Genomic DNA, 12,609 nt, shown 5'->3' on the forward strand with positions numbered 1-12,609 from the left:
ACCTGAAAACTACTTCTGGGATTGAATTTTATTTGAAATCTGGATACAGTTTTTTTTCTTTAATTACGTTGCAAGAATTAAATATTTTGTTTTAATAAGCTTGCTCAAGTAAAGGCGTAACTAGATAATTGGGCAGAACAATTTCATGGATGAGGGAGAATGAAAAATCAAGGCAGAAGAGCTATTCCATTTCCTGGACCCAGCCAAAATTGGATTGTTACTTTTCTTCTGACATTTTAGGTCGTTCTCCATTTTTGTTTTCTACTGAAAACAAAGCATTGCCAGGTCTAGGGTGACATAATTTGCTCTCTATTCTGCAATCAAGTTTAAATTATTGGACTTTGGGTCTCAGGGAACATTTCAAGGACATCTTTAAAAAAGACAAAAATGTCTATTTTAAAGGGCATCAAAAATAATCATCAGCTTGTCCAAGTTTCTCTCTGTTCCATCTTATATTAAACAAAATCATTATTTTGAGTGTCTTTTCTTCTTTTTCTTAGGATTGGATAATCTTTCTTAAAGGCTTCCCTTTATGGTGCTCCCAGTCATGCCCTGTGCCCAAGGTCAACTGTTTTCTGAACAAGAATCCACTCAATTAATTAATTCTGAATCCCCATTAAAAAAAGGGCTCCTGGTTCCTAACTAGAAAAGTTTGTGTTTTGATTGCACATATAGACTATATCTCTGGTCATCAATCAAAACTTAGTCAATGTTGTAAATTCCTTTTTTTTTTTTTTTGCAATTTATTTCCTGTTGGTTGTATTTTGGTTCCTTTCGTTTTATTCCTTCACATAATTGTGCATGTAGGATATATATTAGAAGGGTGAAGAGATAGCATTCTCATTTTATTTTGTTCCATTCTTAGTTGGGATGCCGGTTTGCACGAAATGGTTAAGCCTTAATAGTGCTCATCTATCAGGCTGCTTTCAAGAATATTGAAAGCTGTATTTCAAAGTATTTCCAGTAGTACTTATGTAAATAAATATAAAAGTCAATTTCAAATCTCAGTCCACATAAATAATACCTTAAATTCACATTCAACTCATTTTTTTCTGCATTAAATAGGTGCCTTTTAAATCAAATGTTAAATGTTCTGTATACAGTATATGTATGCCACTCAGAGATATCAAAGTACATTTACTTCTGTTTTGCCCACTCCTATTTATTATTGCTAGAAATTTAATATTGATAATACTTATAATAAATACTAGCAGGAAACATTTTACAGGTGCCCCTGTCTTGTGACTTGAATGGAAGAAAGGGAGAGGAACGAAGGAGGGGAGAAATGGAGAGCAGGAAGGAAGGAAGGATCTAAAACTAACAATGCTCCAAATGGAAATTTGCAAAACCACAGGCCTGCATTGTTCTTTCCAAGAATTTCAGCCAGTCCCTTATCTTAACAGAACATCATTCTTCTTTAGCCTTCTTATAAAATGGCTTAGTGGCATGGACAAAACAATGGAAACATGTGATTGGGTATCCTAAAAGACCACATAGTATTAATTGTGTAAATAGCATTTTTCCAAATCCTTTAAACTTTTTCAGAATTTTGTTTTGTGAATTTGTACTCTCCTTCATTTTGTATGCTTTAGCTCTAGCAATAAAAATGATCTATTTATCATCTCTCTCTCTTTCTCTCTCTCTCTCTCTCATCTATCTATCTATCCATCCATCCATCCATCTATCCATCCATCCATCTATTTATCATCTAGCTAGTTAACTATCTATCTATCCCTGCCATCAATCATACAATCAAAATGGCTAGACAACTTCCTTTAAAAATAGGCAGTCATTCCTGTTAAATAGTTAAAAAGAGGTGTTCTATCAGGATCACAGCAAGATCTTGATAAAAACTCCATAAGTTGACTGGCTCCCTTGCTATTAAGACTCTATTTATGCTTTGCCTCTTTTATGACATATGCCAAGAATAATAGAAGCATTTCAGCAGTTTTAGAAATATTGCAGCCCCATAATGGCGGCAGTAAAGCTCTCCATAAAATTAGGGTATGGTAACTATTCCCAGTTCTGCAGAACAGGCTCATTTGCAAATGTGGCTGTTAATAAAAACTTAGCACTAGGAGGACTTGAAATAAAAGATTCCAGTTTCTTGAAGCCTCAGTGGATTAACTTTTAGGAGTGCTTATGGTGTTTATGTCAGCAGCGCAAGTTTCTGCCTTAGTTTAGAAGCCTTGCCAAGCTACACTTTCACCGCTGCCAGCTGGATCGTTCCACAAGGCCTTTGTGTATTTTATTCCTCTTTGTACACAAGGATGCTTGGTACAAGGAAAATGTAATGAAGGATGACGTTGCCACTCTATTTGTCAAATGGTCCGGTTGTTGTTGGCTCCTTCCTGAACCATTACAATATTAATGAACATAATGTTAGACTATGAGAATATTAATGAACATGACAGTGCTGTAAATGAACTCTCAGCTTAGCGCAGCAGCTCGTAGGGACAACAGCTTGTTTTAGCCTTTTAGGGAGGCATCAAAATTTGTAGCTCATTTGGGCTTCAGTGACAACATTTGTTCTTTGGCCTGCTTCAAAAAGCATTTTTCTAAATATATTGGCTTTCCTCAAGAGTTTTTCAAAGTAGGTAACAGAATAACAGAGTTGGAAGGGACCTTGGAGAACTTTTAATCCAACACCCTGCTCAAGCAGGAGAACCTATATCATTCCAGGCAAGTGCTTGTCCAGTCTCTTCTTAAAAGCCTGTAGTGATGGAGCACTCACAACTTCTGGAGGCAAGATGTTTAACTAATTAATTGTCCTCACTGTCAAGAAATTCCTCCTTAGGTCTAGTTGCTTCTCTCCTTGATTAGTTTTCATCCATTGCTTCTTGACTTGCCTTCAGATGCTTTGGAGAATTGGTTCACCCTCCTCGTCTTGGGGGGGGGGCGGCTTGGATATTGGAACAGTGCTAACATTGGTGTTGCTTACAATTGTGGTTTTGTGTTAAGCTCTGTATTAGAATGGATAAGTAAAGGGAAATCATCAAAGCTGTTAAAAAGTGAAACTGAGAATATTTTGGACATGTGATGCGACACCCAGAAAAATATGGCATCCTTCACTTAATCCTCCAGGGAAAAATTGAAGGCAAACGAGGTCCAGGCAGAAGAAGGACATCATGGCTTCAAAACCTAAGGGACCAGTTTGGACAAAACTCAGCAGCACTTTTTCATGAGGCTGTTGACAAAAATAGGATCGCCAACATGATCGCCAACTTCCAATGACAGATATAGCACAAAAAGAAGAAGATTAGATATTTTTTGGCCTTTTTTTATAAATGACAAAGAACTGGCATATCTAAAAGTTGAGCTGCCTTGTAGCTCTTGCAGAGAAAATTCTTCTTCATATGCCGCTACGTTAGGCTTAAGCAACAGTTCCTCTGTAGAAGGAAAGCTAATCAAGTTTGAATATATAGTGCTTCATCCACTGGGGCAACATCATTTTGCAAATATTGTGGATATTCAGCCTGATTTTCCTCCATCTTCTTTCTGCTTATCTTCCTTTTCTTTTATTGAGATGATGGGACACAGGACTAAGAATCCAGCACAATAAGCAAAGGATGTAAGGCAGATTAATGAGCATCACTTTAAAGAGGAAAGTTAGCTTAAAATATGCCAAGAAACTTAATTTGATTAGAACCAGGGCAAATAAATGATATCCTGCATAATGGGAGTTTATTGGTTAGTTGCCATGAGCCAGAAGGATGAAATATCCAGTGGCAAAATGGGTAGATATGAAAATTTTACTCTATGTACTTCTTAATTCATCTCCTGCAGTTCATATTATGTCAGGCTCACTGAAATGACTTACTTCAGTAAAATGTAATGTTCGCACCTCTTGTTTGTGGAAGTAAAAAATGTAATTGTGCCTTCATGTAACAAAATAAATCCTGATAATTTGAAGCAGCCATAATTCAGGATCTGCAATCCAGTCTTCCTCCTGATGGCATTAAAGGTGGAAGAGTTTTGTTGCAGTAATTGTAGTTGATAGCTTTCAAGGAAACCTGTGTTTGGGCAGGTGAGAAGGGATTAATTACTGTGAAGTTTTTGGATTTTGTTATCTCATGAGAAAGATAAATGAGTGGCAAAGATGAACAGAAAGAAAAGCTATTTTTAGTATTTCTGATCCATCCACCTACTTTACCTGATTCTCAGGTTGGCTTACAATACAGAAAAAGAAACCCAATTAGGAAGAAATAAAGGAGAAAAACAAGCAAATATATGTAGTGCTTATTTATGCTATATAATAAATAGTTTACGATAAATAGGATGTTTACTTTGAAGATGGCATAATAATTTGGAGCAAAGCATCTGAATAATAATGATATAATAATGATTGGAATCAACTGAAGTTAAATATAAGAAATCCATTCATTTTGTTGCACTTTTCTACTTAATGTATATATTTGAAAGGATTTTCTCATTCATCTGGCTTTACAGATGAATGACAATACTGAGAGACAACAATTAACAAAAAAGCATTTGTTTTATCTTAAATATTTAGTAAATACATCTTGCCAAATTTTCAGATAGAAGAACAGGTCATCTCTCCTGATTTCTTAGAATTTTCAAAATCTTTCTGTGCTTTGAACAATAATTTCAACAGCAGAGGAACACTGGATGTTCTTCTCAAGAACCTTAATTCTAGGAAGCTCTGAAGCACAAAAGAAATTAAATAAACACCCTATGATCAAATGGAGGGTGGCTTTTTCACAAGGTGGCCAGCCCATAAGATCCCAGGACGTGGGATCTTTCTGTAGCAATATCCAGTGGTGGGATTCAAATGATTTAACAACCAGTTCTCTGCTGTAATGATTTCTTCCAACAACCAGTTCACCAAACTGCTCAGAAAGTTAACAACTGGTTCTCACTAAGTGGTGCAAACTGGCTAAATCCCACCACTGGTTATATCTGCCCTCTGGAATGGGATCTCCTCTGAGATTCATGTATTTCCCACCCAGATGACAACCCAAAAAGCCTTAAGGACCTGGCTTTTTACCCAAGACCTGTAGTAACAGATTAACAGAGTTGAAAGGGACCTTGAAGGTCATCTAGTCCAACCCCCTGCCCAAGCAGGAAACCCTACATCTGCCTCTACCTAGGATTGAACTCACAACCTCCTGATTGTGAGGCAAGAGCTCCACCTTTAGGCCACCACAGGAACCCCTTTGTTTGTGATGTTTATCCTTGTTTTGTCATTGGAGTGTGATTTTGCAGTCACTGTGGTACAAGTTTTGATTAATTTTACGTATTTTGCTACTTTTGAATTATTTGTTATTGTAAGCCACTCAGAGTTGAAGTCAGGCAGAATAAATACAGCTGAATAAATACATATAAAGAAAGAATTCATATTCACCAGAGATCGCTTCCCCAGAAACTTTCAAGTCACTGTGAAATCGTGCAGGTCTAATTTTAGAAAACCAGAAATTCCTGCTTGCTCCTTTTCCCAAACCCAGGAAAATCTGTTCCTCCAGATATGTGGAAATTCAACTCCCATAATTCCCCGAACTCTGCCATCAGGACAGTGCATGATTTGGGGAGACAGATTTAAACCTTAACTTTCCCCAAACGATGTTTACAGTGCAAAATTATGCACACTGAGCTCTAAAATACTGATTATCAAAAGCAATCTGTTGACACCATAAATGAGAAAATCAACTAGTTGCGTGGTTTATTTCTATTTCATGAGAGAACGTTTGCCTGTGATTTTTCTTGGACTCTGATTCCCCCGCCCCATGGCCTTTAGTAAAACACATGTTGCTTACATAGTGATATATAAGCAACATTAATCAGCTAACTGACTCTGTGCCTTTCAGAGAAGTCACAGTTGAAAGCTCTAAAAGGAAAAAAGACCAAATATGAATTAACTAAGCTACAGTAAAAAAAGGGGGGGGGATTTTAATTACATAATCAGCTAGATGCATGTAATTAAAAGATGAATTCACATGTAACAAGATGAATGCAGCCTTGGTGGCCACCAAAGAAGAAGGAATAAATATCAACGCAAGGGAAGGAAGTTAATATTTCAAATGTGCAGGATGAAGGTGAACTCATACTGGAGTTTCATGACAATTATGTATTTCATTGAGCAGAGGCTGGCATGGGAAGAATACACAACAATTTCCTGTCTAAGTTCAGCTGTTTAATTCATGTTGATCTTTCACATTCATCAGAGGTTTGCTTCTTTGCTAATATTGCAGGCGTGCGATGGGAGATAATAGAAGGCAGTGAGATCGTTTGGTCTCCCATTCTGACAGCTTTTCTGCCCATCTGTGTATTACCCCAAGATGCTGTTTTGCTGTAATTGTATGTAATTAGTGAACAATAATTACAAAGATGCCTTCATGGTAAAAACACTGTCTAGCATCTTGCAAAAAAAAAAGAATATACAAATATTGGAATGCATTTCACAGTGGTGTTAATAGGGACAAGAAGAGAGAAAGTATTTGTGTAAATATTGCTTTGGTAGAGCTGTCTTTTGTGTATTTCTTTGAGGCATTTTCAAGGTATTTCTCCATTATTCTTTATTAAAAGTGGCTATAAATGGAAGCAGGATTTGTGGTCTCGATTCTACCAAAGGTGGTGGCTTATGTGCCAGAGGAGGAAGAAGAGGAGGGGGTAGGGAAAGAGAAGGAAGGGGAGGAAGAAGAAGAGAAAGAGGAGGAGGAAGAGAAAGAGAAGGAGGAGAAAGAGGAGGATGGTTGTGAAGGATGGGAAAATAGTCAGTGGCATAATAACATACCTAGTTTGTGGTGTTATAGGGCTGAGAGTCTTTGATAAACTTCTAAGAATCTGGATATACAAGTAACAGTATTGATTCATGTAAATCAAAAGAGAAACACGTAACACAATACTATATTTTCATTAGTATGAAAATACTAAACAGGATAATATAAAAAGAACTGCAAAAACAAAGGGAAAGTACTTAGACACTTTAGTGAATTTGCAAACATAAAACAAAACTCAGAATATCAACTGGGCCTTATTAACTACTGGGGAAATACAATTCAAAAAACAAAGAAGTCAAATGGATGCAAAATCTGAATGCAGTAATTGATATGCAACTGTGGGAATTTCAGTGAAACAACATTCAATGTACCCCAAAGATTATACTTAATACATGTTTTATCATTAATATAATGGTCACCTCCTGATTGCTAAAATCAACAGTTCATTCTCTAAAAATTGATGGAAATAGAATGAACAAGCTGGGTGATTCTTTCATACTGAGTTCCCATTACAGGCTTTAATATTTTTATTAAACTTTATTAAACCACCTAACTGTTTGAAGTACACTAAATTTGCTTTGAATAGGTTAACTAACGTACAATGCTTTTTGCTGGAAAGATTGTTTGATCCCTGCTAAATTAAATTGTATAATTCTATGTCTAAAATAATTTCCTATCTTAAAAAGAAATATGACATAGAATTCAACTAACGCTAAACTAAGAATGGAAACCTTTCTTAGACTACAAGTTAATGCATACATTTGTGCCACATCTAAAAATTGGGTTTCTCCATGCATAGAGTACATATTTCAATTTTATGGGATGTTTAAATCTGAATAGATTCTCAATCATATAGGTTGAATTTACTGTTCTTACCATACCATGCAGTTAGTTATACTGTGCTGACTACAATTCTGGATATTCATGCTTATCTTAGAGCTTAATAGCAATTTTCAGTCTCTACAATGATAAAATATATTCAGTGATTCATCCTTAACTAATGATACACCAGAAAATTATAATTTCCATCACAGTTGAAATCCTTTGCTGCGCTTTACTTTTTTATTCCTGTTTCCTTTTTAATGTTTATATCTTCTTTAAACTGTCTAATAATAAGGTACAAAGAGAACATCCAACCCACTACAGAGTTGCAGAGATTAAAGCTCCAAAACACCCAGTTATATCAAAGGAGATCCTACTTCCGGGATAGGCTACCTGTGGTCACCTTTACCATAGGTAACACTGGGTCAGGGTTCCAGATAGCATCCAAAACTTAATCAGAGTCCAAGGGAAAGTATTGCTCAAAGTTCCAGTTTATTAAGAGAGCCATGTTGGCCCATCTGGGAAAACCCGAATCTGAAAGCTTCCTGGGTTTCCACCCACCCAGTTGAAAGTTCAAGATCTTGCCCCCACACCCACAATCCCATCTCATGGTCCAATCTTCCACTGCCATGCTGGCAGCTTCCACCCATTCAGGTCTGGTCAGGTGCAAAGACAAAGGATGGCCTTGGCTTTCTAGAAAGAATTTTCTTTTGGCTACATATCATCTAACTCTGTACAATCCCCCCTCCCATTTTCCCACAATAGAAAATACATAACAGAATAATAGAAAGTGTGGCAGGTCTGAGATCCACAAGAGAATATGGCTGCAGGCCTGACACCTTGATCCTTTTTTCTCTTTCCAGTCTGATCTCTTTGACCATAACTACTTAAAATAGTTGGTACACTTGCCTACTTCTTTGCTTTAGGAAATATAGCAAATCTACAGCCACTTTGATTCTAGTGGCAAAGGTGCCATGCTAGAAAGCGGAGGACCATGAGTTCGAGTCCCACCATAGGCATGAAAGCCATCTGGGTGTCTTTGGGGCCAGTCCTGCTCTCTCAGTCCACCTCACCTCACCTCACAGGGTTGTTGAAGGGAGAAAATAGGAAGAGGAAGGTGTGTTGGACATGTTCATTGCCTTGAGTTATTTGTAAAAATAATAAAGGTGGGATACAAATAAATAAATACAAAGAGTGTAATGCACTGTGGGGAAAATAGGAGGAGGAAGGTATGTTGGATATGTTCACTGCCTTGAGTTATTTGTAAAAATAATAAAGGTAGGATACGAATAAAAGTAAGCAAGCAATAAACAAAGCTATATTTTGCAGTAGGCAAAATGTAGCTTTGTTTATTGCTTGTTTATTTGTATTTCTATCCTACCTTTATTAATTTTACAAATAACTCAAGGCAGTCACATTATCATCACATTAAACCAACAAACACATACATCCAGTGGTGGGTTTCTGCCAGTGTGACTGCTGGTTTGGTGCGTTACGCTCTGCCTGTAAATAGGTCTGCGCATGTGCAGAACAATAAAAATGTCAAAAAAACATTCCCCGGCAACCGGGGAATCGGTTTGGGGGCGTGGGGAGCCTGCTGTCCCTACCAGTTCGGCCACCCAGTCATAATTTCCACTACTGGTATGAACCAGTAGCCACCCATCTCTGCACACATCAATATACAGTGACAATGTGCCAATTAGAAGAACTTGAAAAATTGTCTTCATTTGGGGTAGACTCTTGCCATCTTCCCTCCCCAGAGTGCAGCCTCTGGCCATCAGAATCTTCTCATGGTTGCCCTGTCTTCTTGACCAACATAAAGACAGGACAACACTTCTTTTAATTAAAAAAGAGGGGGGAATTCAAAAGAAAAGAAGTACGATTATTAATTATAGGAGTTTTGATATTTTCCTCCTGCAGAAAACTTTTCTTTCAGCCCACAAAGCCTTTCCCCTCCTTCCAATAACTCTTGGATTCCTCTTGTATTTCAGAACATTTCAGGATCTTTCCAAGCAAATGGATGTCTCTTATGGCACCGTCAGGGATTCAGCCGTTTATGAGTACTTTAAAGCGAAAGGCACCAACCCTTTAGAGCAAGACAGCACTTTTGCTGAGCTGTGGAAGACCATCAGTAAGAACAATGGGGCTGATAACTGCGTAGCAAACCCTTCGGAAGGTATCAGAAAGGTAAGATGCCTGCAGGATTTGGTCTTTGATGGTGTCATCAAGAATAATACAAGTCCCTTTGATGCTGTGCAAAAAACAGCCAGAGATTAATACTTGGATTAGAGATTGATCATTATTATCATTATTTCTTTTATTCATTAATCATGAAACTCAGTCAAATGGACATTTAAAGATGTGCTGCAAATACTATTGACTAGTGCTAATGGTTGATATGGGTTGCTGCCAGCATCCTAGGTATCAACCAAGTATCTCCTTAAAATATATGATATTCCTAGTAACACAGTTTTTTGTAGTTCTGTTGGTGTTATTGCAGGAAGCTGCAATTTCTTTATGTTTTGTAAAAATCTTGGACATGGTACCAAGTGCCCCGACGACAATGAGTATCACTATTACATGTTTCATCCATAGCCGTGTAGTTTCAATACCCAGGTCGCAAAAATTTATGATTTTTTTTCTAGTTCTTTTTCTTTGACTCTGGCATCTCCTGGTACAGTGATATCGATAAACTGTACACTTTGGGCCTCTACAACTGTGATATCTGATGATGATGATGATGATGGTGATGATGATGATGATGATGATGGTGGTGATTGGTTAATCTTTAGTGAGATTCACAGCCTTTGGGGCTGTTTGGTAGCTCAACAGCTCGAGCCTTACCAAGGACCTAGAAACTGTTAAAGTAACATCGGAGGATATAAGCCGTTCCAAGTAGGGTGGTTTTTGTAGAGTCAGAATGTTCAAGTCTGATAAATTTAAAATTTCCAAATAGCCAGGTAGCCCTTTAGATATTGCTCCAAGGGCTCCAATTACAATCGGGACAACACACGATTTCTTTTTCCACAGTCGCTCAACTTCAATTCGCAAGTCCTGATACTTCGTGATTTTTTCTTGCTGTTTATCTTCAATTCGTGCATCTCCAGGTATTGCAGTGTCAATGAACCATACTTTTTTTCTTTTCAACTATTGTTATGTCAGGTGTGTTGTGGGCCAAGTGCCTGTCAGTCTGAATTCTGAAGTCCCACAAGATCTTGACTTTCTCATTCTCTAAAACCCTCTCAATCTGATGTTCCCAGTGGTTTTTGCTGTACTCAAATCCAAACTTTTGGCACAATTTCCAGTGAATGATCTTAGCAACGCAGTCATGGCATTGTAGGTAGTCAGTTTGTGAAATTTTGCTGCACCCACCGATCAAGTGATCAACTGTCTCATCTTTTTCATCACAGAGGCGACATTTGCTATTGGTGGTAACATGTTGAATTTTTGCCTTCATGCAGTTTGTGGCTAAGGCATGTTCTTGAGCTGCCAGAATAAAGCCTTATGTTTCTTTTTTCAGTGTTTCTGATCTTAACCAGTTCCAAGTTAGCTTTTGGTCAGCTTTGCCTTCAATACTTTTCAAGTATTGGCTATGCATAGCTTTGTTTTTCCAATTTTCAGCTCGCTTCTCAATTACTTCTTTCTTATATTCAGCTTTTGACTTAGTTGTCTTTAAAAGGCCTCCTTTATTTACTTCCTTAATCATTGGTTCTTCACTTTTCTGGATGTAATCATTCAAGCTGCGTTTTTCTTCTTCCACTGTCTGTTTTGCTTGTAGGAGTCCTCGACCACCCTCTGCTCTTGGTAGATATAATCGGTCAACATCACTTTTAGGGTGCAAAGCATGATTCATTGTCATAAGCTTCCTTGTTTTTCTGTCCAAATTGTCCAACTCCATCTGGGTCCAGTCAATTATTCCTGCAGAGTATTGAATTACATGTATAGCCCAGGTATTTATGGCTTTTATGATGTTTCCTCCATTCAGTTTGGACTTTAATATCTTGCGAATTCGTCGGATGTACTTGGCTGCAGTTAATTCCTTGACTTTATTATGCATTAAGTCAGAGGCCTCTAAAATCCCCAAGTACTTGTAGCCTTCTTCTGGTTTTACTGCCTTTATCATTTCTTCATTCTCAAGTTCTATTCCATCATCTTCTATAACCTTGCCTGCTTTGGTTGCCATTGTTGCACATTTGTCATTCCAAACAATGCCTTGGCTAAATTATTTTGTGCTTTCAATTAATAAATTCAGTTCAGCTTTTGTTTTACCAAAAAGCTTCAAATCATCCATGTACACCAAGTGTGAAATTTTCACTTTTTTCTTTGCAAGTTCGTATCCACAGTTCACCTTCTTCAAAATGGTTGTCAGTGGTAGCATTGAGAGTATAAAAAGTAGGGGTGAAAGGAAATCACCCTGGAAAATGCCTCATTTAATTTCAACTTCACCCAGTTCCTCTCCATTAGCCATAAGCTTCGTTTTCCAGAGGTTCATTGAAGTTTCCATGAATTTTTGTATGTTGCTGCTGATGCCAAAGATTTTCAGGAATTTCTTGATCCAGCTGTGGGGAACTGAATCAAATGCTTTCTTATAGTCTATCCAAGCCATGAACAGCTTGGTTCCTCTTTTCTTTGAATTATTTAGGATTAGCTTGTCAATCAGCAGTTGGTCCTTTGTTCCTCTTGAATTTTTGCAGCATCCTTTCTGTTCTCCAGGAAGTATAATAATAATAATTATTATTATACAATTGTATCACAGCGGCCAGTTGTTTCGCTGGATTTGGCATTGGTTACTAGTCGGGCCCCACCCAGGGGCCTAGGACGTTGTAACGTATTTTCGTAATATGCGTGCAGATCCAAGCAGTGCGGCTTTTTGCATTTGACTGATGGTGATTTTGTCAATTTTTAACTGTTTTAAATGTAATTCCAGTGCTTTTGGAATAGCACCCAGTCTGCCGATTACCACTGGAATTACCACTGCTGGTTTGTGCCATAATCATTGAATTTCGATTTTTAAATCCTGGTATTTCACGATTTTTTCACGTTTCTTCTC

At 37.5% G+C, this 12,609-nt stretch overlaps 1 protein-coding gene across 1 annotated transcript in view; it reads left to right on the plus strand.

Annotated features, from left to right (window-relative positions):
• GRID1 (glutamate ionotropic receptor delta type subunit 1) overlaps positions 1-12,609 on the plus strand; it is a 793,636-nt gene that overhangs the window by 740,189 nt on the left and 40,838 nt on the right. Inside the window, exon 13 of the mRNA XM_032231518.1 lies at positions 9,551-9,746. Coding sequence (XP_032087409.1) covers positions 9,551-9,746 — 196 coding nt within the window. The remainder of the gene's footprint in view (positions 1-9,550; positions 9,747-12,609) is intronic.

Source organism: Thamnophis elegans, chromosome 15 (genome assembly GCF_009769535.1).
Source record: "Thamnophis elegans isolate rThaEle1 chromosome 15, rThaEle1.pri, whole genome shotgun sequence".
Lineage (NCBI taxonomy): Eukaryota > Metazoa > Chordata > Lepidosauria > Squamata > Colubridae > Thamnophis > Thamnophis elegans.